General features: G+C 29.6%; 2 protein-coding genes across 2 annotated transcripts in view; one reads left to right on the top strand and one right to left on the bottom strand.

Annotated features, from left to right (window-relative positions):
- ome (dipeptidyl peptidase 4 omega) overlaps positions 1-18,139 on the bottom strand; it is a 392,854-nt gene that overhangs the window by 275,869 nt on the left and 98,846 nt on the right. The gene's annotated exons all lie outside the window — the stretch shown is intronic.
- Positions 15,916-17,739, top strand: LOC142319796 (uncharacterized). Its single transcript, XM_075357481.1, has 3 exons — positions 15,916-15,977; positions 17,347-17,449; positions 17,659-17,739. The coding sequence occupies exons 1-3, from the start codon at positions 15,916-15,918 to the stop codon at positions 17,737-17,739; spliced, it is 246 nt and encodes an 81-aa protein (XP_075213596.1).

Raw genomic sequence — 18,139 nt, 5'->3', positions numbered from 1 at the left:
GATTATAAAATTAATAATATAATACTTTCAACTACACTAAGATAAAAGAGTATATTATTTAATATAAAAACTTTCACTTATTACTAGTATTAGTTTACTGTATACGCATTCTTTTTAAATATAAACTCAATTCTTTCCTAATAAATAAGAAAACTATATTATCTGTTTTACCTAAGAAAATCACAATAAAAATAATTGATTTGTATATTTTTGATTTAATTAGATTCATTTTAAGAACGATTAAAATCCGACTGACTCCACACAATAGCGATTAATTTAGATAGAAATTATGAGATGAAGCATAGGGAATATACTAAAGGAAGAGAATTGAACACGTAAAGCACAGGTAATCTTCTTGTTTTTTCTTTTGTTTTTTTTTATGATTAATTCATCAAAAAAGCTGGAAGCTTATACCGTGGGAATAAAATTAGAAATAGAAATGAAATAGAAATTTGTAGTGTATGAAAAATACCATACCTGACCGAGATTCGAACTCGAGGCATTCCAATGAAAGGCCGAGACGCTATCACTCCGCCGTAACGTTACAAAAAAAACTCGGAAAAGTAAAAACAAAATAAAAATAAGAATAACAATGACTAAGGAAGCATTTAATAAAAAGAAACTGTTACTGAATAGTAAACAGGAATTGGAATTAAAGAACTATTTTTTAAAGAATTCTGATGGGTGAGACAAATAATGATTAAAGGATTGATTAAAATAATGCTACAGAAGGATTACTGTCTAGAAGATGAAGTAAACAGGCCGGAAAAGGATTGAAATTATAAATGACCTAAATAGAAATGGGAGCTATCAAAATCTTAAAAATTTAACTGTGAATAGAATGGAGAAGTAAATGAAAAAGGAATCTGCCTCAGGGTAGGTAACTACCCTGAGTCTGATATTAAGGATGTACCCCGGTCTGTTATTAAGGTTGTTATTAGTATGTTATTATTAATAGAAGAAAAAATCAAGTTATTTAAATATTACAATATTTAATAAAAAATTATGAATTTTTAAAATCATAAAAAATAAATGTAAAAATAAAAATGAAATAAGAAAGGGGATATTAAATTTTGTTTAACTTTTTTAAGTTTACAAGTCAAGTCATATGTTTTCTGATTACGTAATAGTAAATGTTACTAAATGAATTTTTTAAAGAATAGAAAACAAGACAAGTTCGTGAGTAAAAAAGTGAAAGCTTTTAAAACACGGTAATATAATTCACTGTATTTATTTTATTATTACAGATTAAATAATATAGTTTTGAAGATTCACTCTCACCGTTTTTATCATCATAAAACGTACATTACAAATCCTAATCCTTCATTATTAATTAATTTATAAATATAAAGAAAAATACTTTTTTTTTCCTAATGTGTACGTTGCAATCTGTTCAAATAGTGAACAATAAGCAACCCAGCCACGGCTCAATTATAGATAAGGATAATATGTATGACATGTAACTAAGGTGAAATTTTGTATAGATTGAGGCCGACAATTCCTGAGAAATGCGGTTAAATGAACCTCAACCATCAAAGTACATAGTTATTCACTCTCTAGTCTTGAAATTCATATAAAAGCAACTAGCTTTTACAGGGATTCGAACCTCCGAACCTTCGATTTTGAAAATCGGCTGTTTTGCGTCAATGATTTGCGACGACGAGTTAACCATTGACCAGGCTGGTCTAATAAAGTTAAAAAAAAATATCATACTTCTTTTTTTTTTTAATTAACCGCATAAAAGGAGAAGTTTGTTTATTCGATCTGTATGTTTTTTAACCCTTAATTCTTATCAAATGGTATATTCACGATTTCAATTAGTTTATTTTTTATTTTGTAAAAGTTTCACCTGTGGTCCCATATGTTAGATTCTTATAGGTAAATTTCAAGGAAGATTTTTTAAGAAATTATATGATCTGAATAGACCATATTTTTGTCATCATTACTTAATGGATATTAATAGCGTAAAGATATGTGGTTGCGGGTGATACCATTCCAACCCACCGGGTTGGTCTAGTGGATAACTAGTCGTCGCAAATCATTGCGACTCTTCCCAAATCAGATGATTTGGAAGTCGAGAGTTCCAGCGTTCAAGTCCTAAAGTCAGTTATTTTTACACGGATTTGAATACAAGATCGTGGACACCGGTGTTCTTTGGTGGTTGGGTTTCAATTGTCCGTACATGTCAGGAATGGTCGACCTGAGACTGTACAGACTACACATCATTTACACTTAAACATATCATCCTTTGAGGTATTATCTGAACGGTAATTACCGGAGGCTGAACAGTAAAAAGGAAGGGCGATACCATTCTGAAGTTAAAATATTGAAATTAAACTTTTTTCAATTACCAAAAGGAAGCTGACAACACAGTTGTAGGACTTTCCGACAACTGTCTGTTGTTTCTTATGCACGGCTTGCACACATACACACATATAACTCAATTAAAAATATTTATCATTTTATTTAAATATAATATTTTTCGTTTATTTAATTTAATGGTTCTAACTAAATTGCGCGCGCATACCGTATTTAATTCGCGCGGGTGAGGCGGTACTAGCGGCGACGGTCGGCACTAACTAATGTAATTTTACAACTTAGACAGAACAAATTCCACTTGTACGGTCGGCAGACTGGTGTAGCCGAGAGTCTTAACGCACCAGGTATCGAGACCTGGCCAGAACGAATTTCTTTTTTACACTTTATATACATTTTTTAATTCTACCGCTCACCTGTAACCGCACAACATAGCAGACGACTTTTTTGGGATGAGATGCGATTTTGAAAAAAAATGTTTCTGCAGATACTGTTATTTTGAAATTGTTAACAAATATACGTAAGAAAAATATGACTTTAATTAGGCGAAATCTCGAGATCTGAAGGTGACCTTGTTTTACAGCCTCACCCCCTTGGCATTTTAAGTAGAAAATGTTATGACATCAGTGCTCCATATATAGATAGAAGTAATCTGACCAAGTCAAAATGGTCCAGTAGGTCTGGAGATGTAAACCGATTTAGAGGCCAATACTGAACACACGTACATACGGACATTAACATCCAGAACATTTCCATCCGGTTTTTTTGGGTTCCTTAGGTGTCAAAATATCAAGATCCGGTATAAACCGTATATGTCAAAATTAGACCGATTACAATACTATAGGTACCTACTTATAGGTACTATAGCTCTTGTAGAGCTATAGCTTCTCTGCTGCATTAATTAGACGGGAAAGTAAAATAATACATCTTACCACATTCCCGAGAAGAGCTTAATTTACTTTCGGTAATAATTTATTTAAATAGTTACTCTACATTTCTTTTCTTATTTTTATTAGTTTGATTCTTGCTTTGTAATTTTTTTGAAAACTGCTCTTTATCATTCGGATGGCTTTAACTTTCCTGGAATTTCAGCTATAGAAATACGCTGCAAAAAGGAAAGTAAGGTAATCAGTTAAAACATGGAGTAAAGGTTTTGTTTTGTATTTCTCGATATTTCACGACCCAGTGACTCCAAAAATCAAAAAACTTGTGGGGGTAATGTTCGTACGTACGTATGTACATGTGTTGGTGTGTCTGAAGGTTAACTTTTAACTAGATAAACTGATTTTGATGACATTTACACAGAGACTCGTGTGTATGAGGCAATTTGTTGAGGAAGTTTTGGGATTATCTCCAGGGAGTGGGGTAGATAGTTTCTTTGGGCTCGATTTTCTCAAAACTTTGCAGCGTAATTCCACTTTATATTAAACTCAGTACATGCTTACATGCTGATCTTACTATTTAAAAATAAAATGTTACCCCACAAATTCTTCCGCTTCACCAAAAATCGAAAAAGGCTATCTTTTCATTCATTGCATTTGTTTAAACCGAATTTTTTTTATGTCTTCTTGAGCGTAGTAGTAGTAGTAGTGCGACACCAAAAAAAAAAAAAAAACTTCGGGAGCAGTATTGGTGGTGAGGGGAGCCGAATAAATTAAAAAATCTGATGTGGACACTACATGACTTCCTTACACATATATTAAATTATTACATATACACATTATTGCTGCACTTCATTTAAACTTATTTCATTTGAAAGTGAAATACGATCCTCCAATTATTCAATAAAAATGGACATCAAATATTTGTACAATTATTAATTTAGCAATCTTACTTGAAATATTAGGTTAGAGTAAAAGTCCCTTGATTACTCTTTAAATAAATTGTTTATCAAATAATCCAATAATAAAAACTGATTATTCTACATCGTAAGGTCAAAATTAATATTTGTAACTAATATACAGGAGTTCACCAAACAGAATAGTCGAATTATTATTAACTTTTATTTATATAACATACGAGAAATCTGAAATACACACCAGAAATCTTGTACATATTAGACTCAAGTGAAAAACAAATTTCAACACTTTAAATCGAATACAATACAAAAATGTATTTTATTTTTCTGTCAAATAATTAAATACAATTATTTTTTTTTTTAAATAAATATACAATTTTTATAAGAATTGGGTAAGAAAATTCAAAAATAATACGATTCTAAATTATAATTTTCAATTAATATTAAATAATCAGATGTTTCAACAAATTTATTATTTTTATTTTATTTTACTAATAGTAATTTTATTTCGCTAATAATTTCTTTTTTCATTTTAAAAAATGATTAAAAAAAAGAAAGGAGTTGAAGTCTGATTCGAACCGATATGCCTTTCCTTTAAAATCCAAATATTTCATTAATTAAAATTTTAATAGCAAACAAAAAGGGAGGTGCACAACTAGACGTTACAAGAGTGCTAAATCCAAAATTTCAACATCCTACGGCTAACCGTTTTTGAGTTATGCGAGATACATATGCACATACATACGTATGTACAGACATCACGCCGAAACTAGTTAAAATGGATTCAGGGACGGTCAAAATGGATATTTCCGTTGAAATATGAAAACCGAAATGTTTCGTGATCACAATAATTCCTTTACTTCGTACAAGGAAGTAAAAATATTTTGAATTTTTAAAACTTATATTAGTATATTTGAACTTTAAATAATAGTATAACAATAAAATTTCATCATAATTCACCATCATCCCCAAAAATTAATCTTCGATAACTTTTTTCGGTTGTTTAATTTTCAGTGATTTTTTTTTTAATTTCCATTCAAAATAGTAATGTAATTCTTTAAACATTAACTTTTAAAACTGCTGGTTTATTTAAAAGAACTCGAATTACATAGAAAGTTTATCATTTTTCTAATCATTTATCGATTTTTTAAATTTTTAAACCTTTTTTCACGTATCATTATTTTACCACTATATAAGAATAAATAACCAGTGCCAGGAAAGTATAACAACGTTGTTTTCAATATTTTTGTTCGTATATGTATATTAAATATCGTAACCTTAATGATGTAATGATTAAACCAAGTCACAGTACATTCACGTAAACTATCGAACAAGTTTAATAACAACCACTATGAAAAGTGAGTAGTTTCCCCTATTTTATTTTTACTGATACAAATATATGTTGCACATCAACAAACCAAGCCCATTGCCATTCAATGATCATTCAGTCCTTTCAGTGATATTTTCGTTACGTTTACCATTAATTATTATCAACAACATTAGTATACAAAAAAAAAACTCTGATTGGTGTTTCTTATACCTCGGTTACTTCATATGCGTCACAGCCATACGAAAATCCGAGACAGATAATGTGAAGCCACAAATTAATGCGCTTCTGTTCGTTATATATATTGTTCTAATTCGGTGGGAGAAATGTGCATTCGTAGTTATGCATAAAAAATATAAATGAAATGTTTTAAATAGAATAAACTTTTAAAAATATATCCTAACTATAAAGACAAAAAAAAAAAAAAAAAATGGTGCTAGCCTTTAATTTAGCTTTACGCCAAATTAACAGTTTGGTTATATTTAGATTTAAATTTTTTTAAATAATAAAAAATTTAAAGACGAATTATTTTATTTCTCGATTTTTTAAATCAATTTTATTTGGAAAGGGGGTTTGTTGGACAATTTGTATAGGTAATACGGCTGCTAAATGCAAAACGGAAGCCCGATTTTCCGGTTCCTGTTTAAGGAAGCAGATTTTTCATTTGAATGATGTTTGATACATGTTGATTTAACAAAATAAATAGGCGAAAGCAGATATCAATTATTTAAATAAAAATATCAAAATTAACACACTTTTTCTGGAGTCATCAATCAGATTTAATGCTTTTCTCCATTCTTTATTGTAAATCGTTTAGAACCAACATATTTACCACATTCTTAGTTATCTGTTTCATATATTCCAGTTGTTGTCTTCCTCTGCAATATTTTTATCATGTACTGGTTTCTCGTCAAATTAAGTAAATTTGTGGTGTCTTATGTGACCCACCAACCTAGAGTGACTTTTTACAAAATTCTACCTCCTCTCCTGTTCTTTTTAGTTTTAAAACAAATATAGGACTGATATGAAGGTCTCTGTTTATTTAAAATTTTATTGACCCATTTAATTTTCCACATGATCCTTTATTTAACACTACGTTTCCAAGATCATTCTTCGTTTTTTCCTTCCATATTTCGCTAATATAAAGCGTTATATTTCTCAGAAATATTTTCAACACTTTTTTTTAATTCTTAGATTTATTTTTAAGATATTACCACTACTGTACCTTCATCAAACCTCTCCTTACTCTACTTTTGATTTAAGTCATACTTCGTCTATTTTTGCAATTTTACTTTTAACTTTATAATAGACAAACTCATAAGAAATAAAACCTACGTATTTCATTCAAGGAAAACAAGTATATTTAAATTAAAAATAAGTTATACTTCAAGAATTGGTATCAAATGTACTCTTTAATCTTTAATTACTTTGTACAAATAATTTGTTTTTACTTTCACTCGTTTAGACATAAAAATGTATTAATTACATTCAGATGTATCAGGAAGAGACGTTCATAACCTATTCTACTTCTGAAAATAATGGAAAAAGTTTATATAAACGTACATCCTAAAATGTTTCGTTTGAGAGTTACGGCTAGCGAAATATTTCGCTCGGATTTCAGCTACCTCGGTGAAATGAGATCGTACTGAAATTTTTACAACATTAATTAAGGGACAGTATTAGTGATTTCTTTTTTGTTAATGACAGAAATATAATAAATTATTTGAAAAATTATTATTTCAAAGTTGTCAATAAAATAACAACAGCTGATCAACAATGCGCAATATTGTATTAGTATTTAAATCTTTCTGCAAGGTACATTAAATATATCGGGTACTGTGAACTGTGTTATAGTTAGCGAAGGTTTTCTGTTAATTTTAGTTTGAAAGTGATCGGTTTGCCATTAGAGTATTAACGCACTTATTTACAACAGAGAAATACGCTGATATGGTATTCATTTTGGGTTTGTGTAATGGCAATGCTACAGCTGCAGCAGTAGAATATGAAATACATTTTCCGAATCGCAGGATTCCAGATCCAAAAATAATTAGCGCGACTTTCCGCAATCTTCGGGAAACAGGATCACTAACTCGTAATCCTACCAGCTACGAACCATACGTCCAACACGGCGCTATTATTGACTAATTTATTGTCAATGCATAACTTATAGAAGCGTACCAAGAAATATGTTAAAAATGACGGGCTTATTTTGAAAAATTTATTATAAACTGGTACGTACAATGCAGTCGGTTCAGTTCAAAGTTTCTAAATAAAATTCTAATTTTTTTAACTTTACTTTGTTTTATTCAACTTATTTTACACCATTATGTTCAGAATTAGATTTTCTACCAGTTTTGTTTACAAGTTTTATATGTTTATTACCCATTTAACAAACTTATTGTACGTCAAACATAAAAATAGTTGTTTTTACCCCATTTATTGGTTTTCACCACAGATTTTTCTAATACTATTGCAATCCGGTTCTGGGTCCTATTTTATTTTATTTTTCTTATTAAAAATCCATAATAAATCACTAATTCTATCCCTTAATTAACGTCTTAAAAATTTCAGTACCACTTGATTTCACCTGGAAAGCTGAAATCCGAGCGAAATCTTTCATTAGCCGTAACTCTCAAACGAAGCAGTTTAGGACATATATTTATATAAACTATTTCCATTATTTTCACGAATAGAATAGGTTATGAAAATTCTGGGAGAACTTCGTGATTCACTTCGTGTATGCTTAATAAATCCCAAATGTAAATTAACAATAAATAATATATAATTCTAGGAATTAATATTTGTTTATTGTTAAATAGTAGTACAGATAAAGAATTTCATGTAATCGTTCATTGCAAAAATATAACTCTGGAGTCGACTAATCTAAACTTGTCACTATCAGGAAGGGAGGGAACGTAATTATAAGTGTTATTAAAAAAATGTTACAAGTATTACGTCGACGCTTATAAGTTCAGCAGGTGTCTGTAGTTATTGTTCTCCTTCTGAACCTGTTTGCTCTTTAATGAAATCATGTTTAACCAGATTTTCTTCATTACATGTACATTATAATTTTATTTAAATGTACTCGTATTTTATCCAAGGTTGAAGTTTAATTTTTTCTTTAGACCTAAATATTTTAATATTGTTTATTGCAAATAAAGATAATAAAATTAATTAAAAAACTAGTAATTATAACAATAAAAAAATAATTTTAAAATAATATCGACTGATAAAATTTTAAAGCACATTTTCTCATTATTGCCAGTTATGATTTCTGGTAATTATTAATGTGAATATTTATTCAACCTATAAAAAGAACAAAAATTTATTTATATTGATATGTTTTTTTTTAATTTTTTCTTTAGAGAAAGTAATGAATTTATAATATTTTAGAAGGATTTAAAATAATATATAGGACAAAGTCTGAATTTTATTAATTCATCACGTTAACTAATATAAAGTATTATGTGCTTTCTATAACAACTTTAGAACATCGAGGTCAAGCAAATATATACGTGTTGTACTAGAAAGCCGAAAAAATCGTCGTAAATAAAGATAAAAGAAACATCCTATGACAGCAAACAGGCAAGCAGCTTACTTTAACTCTAGCCCTCGAAGTAGATACACTATAAAACTTCGACATCCCAACCGTGACAGAGCACCGAACCGTAGCTGGATTTAAGGAAATCCAAAACAAATACTGTCACTCTTCTGTAGAATTATCCCATGTTAAAATATTTTTTTTTTAATGAAAATAAATATTTTCGGAAACTGATAACAAAATACTTTTTTAAGAATATTCAAAATAATTAAATTTACAATTATTATTATTATTATTATTATCGGAAACTGATTAAATAACAAATTCAATTTGAATTTGTCGAACTGGTACTCATGGAAAATCAATACTTTACCAGTTGTTTAGAGGGTACACATTCCAAAATTCTTTTTATTGTTTTTAGCTGCTAAAAAATAGTCTTTATTTAATTAGTTACACAATCCTACTAGATTATTTTATAGTATTAGTATTGGTACTAGCCCATTATTTTTGTGTAGTCGCCTCAATGAGAATCGTGTAAATTCACAATCTGGAATCCCGCTCACTTTTTCTATATTTTCTAGATATAGGCGCTAAGAATTTAGAGGCCATTTTAGAGTAAATGACATTCCGAATATAACCAATTTATTCATGATTCATTTTATTATTTTTTAACTTAGCATCACATATTCTAAAACTTCAACGATTCATATATTTTTCGCATTATCAATATTATTATTATAAATAATAAACCTTTTTTTTTTCTATTAGAAACACGATTTTTTTTTCTATCACGACTTCTTTGAATAAATTATTTATACACGAAGTCTTGAATAAAATATTCATCGAAACGGTACTGCATGACAAGTTCCACTATACGAATAATTGTAATAATAATCAAACCGCAACATCCCGTTTATCAGTTTATAGAAACTAACGATGTTACCTTCTTCCTTTACGAATCACTCGCCACTTATTTTCGTTATTGATATGGTTTTTATATATCTATATTTAAAGCTTACTCACAAAAATTTAGTTCTCGTGTCAGTTTTACGCAGCAAACAAAAAAAATTCTTAGAGCAGGCAGTTTTTCAAATTTTCGTACTAATTTTAGGTTAAATGATTGAGCTAATTTAGAGTACTTAATAAGATTTTTGAATAAAATTATTATTAATTATAAAACTATTCTACCTAATAAAGGAAATTCTGGAAGAAAACTAATAGAAAAAATATGTGATATCTAAAGAAAAGTTCTTGAAAAAAAAAGCATAAAACAATGTATGAAGAACGTAGATGAAAAGGAAATTTATTCTAGAATCCACTCGGGCTTTAAATAGTAACCAATTAATATATTAGGCAGGAAAATGTTTTTACCTGTATTTAAGGAGAAGAGAAGCGTAACATACGAGTGAAGAGAATCACATAAAGAGTGTGAGTGAGTAACACATAAAGAGAATCAAAATGTCGACAAACCTAAAAGAAGGTAGTTAAAAAAACAAAATCCAAGACACAAAAGAATAAAGGAAAATTAATGGATTTACGAAAACCTTAGTTGTTAAAATGCTCTTTAGATGACTTGTTATTAATCCACCGGGTTGGTCTAGTGGTCAACGCGTCTTCCCACATCAGCTAGTATGGAAGTTGAGAGTTCTAGCGTTCAAGTCTTAGTAAAGTCAGTGTTATTTTTACACGAATTTGAATACTAGATCGTGGATACCGGTGTTCTTTGGTGGTTAGATTTCAATTAACCACATATCTCAGGAATGGTCGAACTGAGACAGTACAAGACTACACTTCATTTACACTCATACATATCATCCTAATTCAGTATTATCCGTTCAGTATTATCTGAACGGTAATTTCCGGAGGCTAAACAGGAAAAAGAAAGAGATGACTTGTTATTGAAACTAAAATTGTTTCATAGTTAAGAATCGCCAGCGATTAAAATAAAAGGGTTAATAATTTGATAAATTACCGTAAACTGTCATTATTAATAATTGATACTAAATCCAAATTTTCACACCGATGGATATTAGCTGAGTTCCTATTAAATTTCATTTAAAGCAACCTTAACAAGTTCTGTTCTGAAGAGCAATAACATGTTCTCAGCTATTACACAGATTGTATAGTATAATTCGTTAACTTAGAACTGCTTTGTGTAATGCATGAGCTAAAAGAGAACAGTAATTATCTAAAAGGAATCTAACGTAGTTTCCTTGTAACATGTGAAATGTCAGATACAAAAGGCAAATATTTTGTATACAAAGCAGTGTAATGCACAGGGGGGATATTTCGCGGTAAATATAACAACTACATTATAAGTAAACATATATTTTTAAAACAGTTTTCACTTATGCAAGATACTTAGTTATTGCTAACATCTGAAATTAAATTACAACGTATAAATGTATGTATCGGACAGATTAATAGTAATAATTATTTATAATTTAAAATTTTAACTATTTAATTCTTATAAGTGAAATTAATAAATCCGGTTATGGTCTATAGCCTGTTATTATAAATTCTGTTTATTGATTTTTATTCCAAAAAATTGAGTATCATTATTTTAAATAAATTGAAAATTGACATTTTCAAAATTAGATGATGTATTTATTATGGTAATAAATATAATAGTAACATATTAGCTTGTAATTCATCTGGTTCTAGTTTTGATTACAGCCTAAGTTTTTTATCATTACATCACATAATAATATTTCTTTGTAGTAATATTCTCACTAAGTGGACATATGGTTATAAAGAATAAGTAAACTAATGTAAACAAATACAGATAACAATCCATAATTTCTACAGATGTTGGATGAAATTCATAATATTGAAAGAAATTTACGTAAAATTATAATTGTTCATAACGTACATTTATAAATAAAAATTATTGTCCATATTTATATTATACAGCACTCAATACCGTTTAATCTTCTAAATATCGGTTTTTTAACGTCCTTCAATAACTATAAAATTATTGGCAGCATAAAATTAAAAAATTCTTTAAAAAAAGGTTGTTGTTCCGTTCCACGTCGAACCGTCCGGTGCTGCGATCTAGTAGGTGCTAGCGCTCACCGGAGAGTTCCGCTCGTACTTCATTCGGCGCTCGAATCTGATCCAAGGCGGTGACGTCATACTGTTAGTCCGGATGGACTCCATTCTTTGTTCCGGTGAACATTAGCTTTAATGTTTTATTTAATTTTATATTTTTTTATTTTTATATATCAAGTTATACGTTATGTTACAATTCATTTAATTAACTGTCATAACGGTCAAGACGACAATTCATTAAACCATTATTCAACAAGCAACAAGACGTTGTCTTCATTCATCACCTATGAACATACAGTCCAACTTCGGTCTAAAATCTACCAGTCGGAAAACCGACTTTTCCTTATTTTATTGCAGCATTATAAAGAACCACGCTTCTAATTTTCCCTGTTCCAATTTTTTTGACCTTAAACAGAGCGTAATTCAAGAATGATTCAATCAATCTTCATCAAATTTTCATTTGCACAATTTCAGATACACTACTACAGCATGAATTAATTTCAGTAAAATTGATCGTGTAATTTTGGAGATTTTCGAGCCACAAAATTTTATACATATCGCAAAGCGATTCAAAAGAGATTTCACAACTTCAAAAGCATATGAAAATTTATTAAGAAACAGATCATAAAGTGAAAATTGCGAACATACCATAATTTAACTGTAAATTAATTTTCACCTAATGAATTAAAAAAAAAAACAAAAATTGTTTAGAAAAAATACTTCTTACACTTGATACATTACATCATGAATTTACAATTTGCTTGATTTTTAACTCAATCTTCATTTTGTTTTACATTTTCACGGAATGTTACATTACTTAAAAAGATGTGAAAAAAGGAAATTATCAAAACGAACAAAAAAAGTAACTAAAAAAAATTATTATTTTCATGCAAATTAAAAATGATGGTTTTCATCGAATTCTAAAATGTAAAAACAATTAAAAATAATCTATAGACACAGTTCACAAGTAGCATTCATTTCTATTAGTTTGAAAGTAAGAAAGAAGATAATAAAAATCTTATAAAAATGCTCTCTTTTTGGTTTAGCCTTCGGAACCACCGTAAAGTATTACTGCAGAGAATGAATGAGGATGATATGTATGAATGTAAATCGGCAGTAACTAAACTAATGTAATTTCACAATTTACAGAGAACAAATTTTGTACGGTCAGAAGACTGGTGTAGCCGTAAGGCTTAACGCACCAAGTACCTAGTCGACTGGCCGATCAAGTTCCGAGAACCAACCAGACCGAGTTAGGTTTTTACGCTTTAAATATTATTAATTTATTTAATTTTACTGCTCACCTGTGACGTCAAAACGTAGCATACGTCTACTACATTTTTCTGGGTTTAGAGTGCGATTTTCAATTTTTTTTGCAAATATTGTTGTTATCTTTTAATTGTTAACAATTGTGCATAAGAGAAATATGATCTTAATTAGGCGAAATCTCGAGATACTGAGTGTGACCTTGCTTTACAGCTTCACCCCCTTGACCTTTTAAGTTGAAAATTTAATGGCATCAATGTCCCATATATGGAAGTAATCTCACGAAGTTTGGTTAAAATCGGGTCAGTAATTCTGGAGATATAAGGTAATTTAGAGGCCAACACCGAACACGTATATACGAACATTAATATCCGGAATATTTCCATCAGGTTTTTTTGTGTTCCTTAATTATCAAAACATCAAGATCCGGTGAAAACCGCATCCCCAAATTGGACCGATTACAATACTTTCCGTTCTACAGTTATAGCTCTGCTACAACGCTATCTAAACGGAAAAGTAAAAAAATATATACCTTTTGATCATGAAAAAAGAGCATATGATTAAGAAGTGTAACATTTTATTGTAAAATTCGTAAACTTTAGGTCTCAAATGGTAAACTTATAAATAAATTATTGTTTGTAATTTAACATTATTTACCATTCAGTAGAATCAGCGTGTAAAAATTAATTTTTTACTGTCACGAGAAGTGTACATTTATTTGATGTTTTTCACTATCTATCGATATGCCAAACTTACCGAAATGAACTTGACATTCAGCCAGTGGCAGCTACCAGCTAAAATTAATGGGGGTACTGCTTAACAAAATATTTTCTGTGTCTTTTGAAGGCCATGGTTAGAGTTTTCTGTAAAATAAAGGGAACCGAAAAAAATAATCAAATAGAATAGCTGGAAGCAGGATAGTAATCAAATTCTACACTTTATCACATTCAAGAATACGGCACAGGGCAACCTTAACTCCTTTTCTGATGAACCATAAGTTGATATGTTGAACGATTTGTAACACATAACATGGATTGTCTTTAACTAAAGAGTGCCACAATAAATCAAATCTTCACATATCCAATCCGGAGGACCAAAAAAAATGTTCGAATAACTGTGCCTAAATGCAGTTTCCAGCATTCAAAACTTATGCCGCTGGATCATTAATGTGTTTCAATAAATACCTTGTTAATGTGATCAATTATATTTTTATTATATGTAATTTATAACAGATTCAGATAGATTTTGATATTGTATTATTAGAAACTTATTTCACATTGATGAGGTTAATTATGATGTACATGTACATACATTATTTATATTTTAAGAAGTATTGTATTTGGATTAACATTTAAGTTACATCTTTAATTGAACTAAATTAATTAACAACAGTATTATAAAGACAAAATATATATTATAAAACAGCTGTTGAACCTAACTAGATTAACATATTTATATGCCTTACAGAAGGAACAAGAAAATGGTTACATTGTTTATTAATAATAATGAGGTCATAAAACTCATCATAACTCAAAACCGTATTTGGTTTAATCGAATAAATAATACAATGTCAATACAGATAATATTTTTTAGTATTATTAGATAATAACTTAATAAAATGTCCTCTTAAAAATTTTAGTCCAATGGTACTGCTTAATTTAAATTTCGATGTACGCAGAAACAAACAGATAATTAGTTTTTACTAATTACCTTCTCTTTCGCCTTCCAGAATATTTCTGGATATATTTGTCAATTAAAGAGCACTTACTTTCCGCCATCTTCTGATCGCTACTGAAATAAACAATTAAACCATTTTCATATTCATTCCACAGACTAAACTAGAAAAGGAAACAAACAAGGAACGTTCCATACTCACGCGGAATAAAAAAAAGCTACTGCCTTTCCACTAGAGCACCGCGGGAGCGACAGTACTCTCACGCTCTCGCAGCCTCTACGTGCAACCCACCGGGTTGGTCTAGTGGTAAACGCGTCTTCCCAAATCAGCTTATTTGGAAGTCGAGAGTTCTGGCGTTCAAGTCCTAGTAAAGGCAGTTACGTTTATACGGATTTGAATATTAGATCGTGGATAGGGGTGTTCTTTGAATTGCTGGGTTTCAATTGACCACACATCTCAGGAGTGGTCGAACCGAGACTGTACAAGACTACACTTCATTTACACTCATACATATCATCCTCATTCATTCTCTGATGTACTATCTGAACGGTAATAACGGAGGCTATACAGGAAAAAGAAAGGTTCTGCTTCTAAACTCTATACTTAAACAAAAGTAAATATGTAAAAATTTTCAGTTTAAAATTTCCTGAAAAAAAAATCAATAAAATTGATTATTATTATGTCTAGAACTACCATTGTAAAATAATAATTTAAACAACCCGTATTAAGTCTGAGACAAAAATTAATCTTAATAATCAATCGTAATTGTTAAAAAGCCTATTTTTGCGTTTTTTTAATATATATATATATATATATATAAATTGTATGGGAAAGACAACTACAATCAATTTGAGTAGGGATTAAACCGCCATAAATAACTTCTAATATTTATATTTATTCTAAGTAGACACAGACAACGAATTTTGTAATTTTTACTAACAATGAATAATATTATATTCTTGGTTATTGAATTAAGGATTAACTGGTATTCATGGATTAATTGGTAAGGGAACACCTGTATCCACGATCTAGGTGGATACCGGTGTTCTTTAGTGGTTGGGTTTCAATTAACTACACATTTGTGGAATGGTCGAACCAAGACTGTACAAGACTGCACTTCATTTACACTCAAACATATCAACCTTAATCATCTTCTGAAGTAATACCTGAACGGTAATTGCCGGCAGCTAATCAGAAAAAAGAAAGAAAGCCTATGTGCGCATGCGCACAACAGACAAACAACATGCCGCTGTAACTGCGAGGCGCACAGTTCCATACAAATATTTTTGTTTCGTTATCATAAACTGGGGGAGGCTACTGACATTAAGCTTAAGGATTATATATTATACGAATATAAAGAAAGAATTAAAGAAAAAAGGACTCATCATTATATTACATATTATCGATAATATCAATGCCGCCACTGCATTGAGCTGTTATATATTTCAGTTCCTCAGTCAATCCACCCGATACAAATGGCTGTAAAAAACCATCATAATTTTGAAAGAAAGAAACTCTCACTGATTCTTCTTCTACTAAATGGAAATAAATGATTTCACCCATCTCTATTCAAGGTCATCTAATGGCATGGATCGGATTTTATTTCTCGAACGTTTACTAATTATATTATTGATTATTAACCTCTTATTATTAAAATTAAATATAAAACTTGTATTATGTTAAAATATAAAACAGGTTAGAGGCTGGAATATGTTCTAGTTGGCCGTAATCAATCACTTTCAAACTTGCTTATAATTACTGAAATAAAATAAAAACTACAATAGATTTAATATAATTTAGGAATAATTACACACCGTTAGGCGGTTGGTTTCCAACTTCCATGATGTCTTTAAATCACGTAATTGTTTAGCATAATGTCTCCAAAAAGTTACGGTCTGAAGAAAATTTGTTTCTTGTGCTTAAGTTGCCAATTATAAATTAAGATTTTGTTCTCTATGCCAAAATACATATAATAAAACTATTAAGTACAAACCAGGAAAAAATTAATCAAACTATAAATAATATACTTAAACAAAATAATATAATACAGTACTTAACAATATTTCTCCAACGAAAAGGTAAGGGTTTGAAAGTTGAGGTAAAGTTCACGTTTAATGTATAATTCCTAATATACTGAATAAAGATTTTGATTGTTTATAGTAGTAATTTTCTATGTTGCTTCTACATTCAGACTGTATCGACATTTATTTTGGATGTATCGATTTTGTTTACGAGTACGTTAATTTTTTTTCCTGGGCGTTGGTACAATCATGTAATCACTTAAGTTATGTTTGTAACCTCAGGTGTTTGGTGGTATACGTCGGCTAAAAAATATTGTCTTCCTAAATCTCTTCAAATTATCTTGGTTGCAGTGGTGACTATTCAATTTTTTTGATAATTGTTGTTCTTTGTAACAATATTTCTGAAGATATGAATAATAAGCTTCAACGAACCTTAAATTATGCCGTCAGATTTGTTATTTATCCAAGGAAAGATTTCCTATATTATTACTAAGTGTTTCAAACAACTAAAATTGTTAAAACTGAAAGAAAAATGGATTACTTTATAGCTGTAATTTTTTATAAGCTACTTGTTAAAAAATGTCTTCCTTATTTATAGGATTCTTTTAAACTTGCATCGCTATGCATTGATGGGAAACAAGATCGCATTTGTATGCTTTATAGGTATCTCAGCAAGCGACCGTAATGTTTAATGTGACAGCCTGCAGGATGTGGAATATTTTGCCAACTGATTTGGTCAAGTGATTATGATCCATGGGTTCTTTCAAGAAAAATATATTGAAGTTTTATTAAAAAAATCGTATATATTTTTTTAAATTAATTAATTTTTTTTTAACATTTCATATACCAAATACAATTACTAGCATCCTTCCTTTTAATTTCCTGGCATCATAACTCTACAGGTTTGATTCAAGAAGGAAAGTATGGTAATTAGTCAAAAAATGGAGTACGGGTTTTTTTACATTTCATGACGCAGGTACTCCAAAAACACAAAAAAGCTGAGTACGTATGTGCGTATGTTGGCGTGTTTGAAGCTTAATAACTTTTGACAGGATAAACCGATTTTGATGAAATTTTGTACGGAGACTTGTGTATGCGGGACAATTTTTGGGAAAATTTTGAGATCAATATCTCCAAAGGGTAG

The sequence above is a fragment of the Lycorma delicatula genome, chromosome 2 (assembly GCF_047948215.1).
Source record: "Lycorma delicatula isolate Av1 chromosome 2, ASM4794821v1, whole genome shotgun sequence".
Lineage (NCBI taxonomy): Eukaryota > Metazoa > Arthropoda > Insecta > Hemiptera > Fulgoridae > Lycorma > Lycorma delicatula.
The sequence above is the reverse complement of the archived record's forward strand: the minus strand, read 5'-3'. Positions and strand labels throughout refer to the sequence as shown.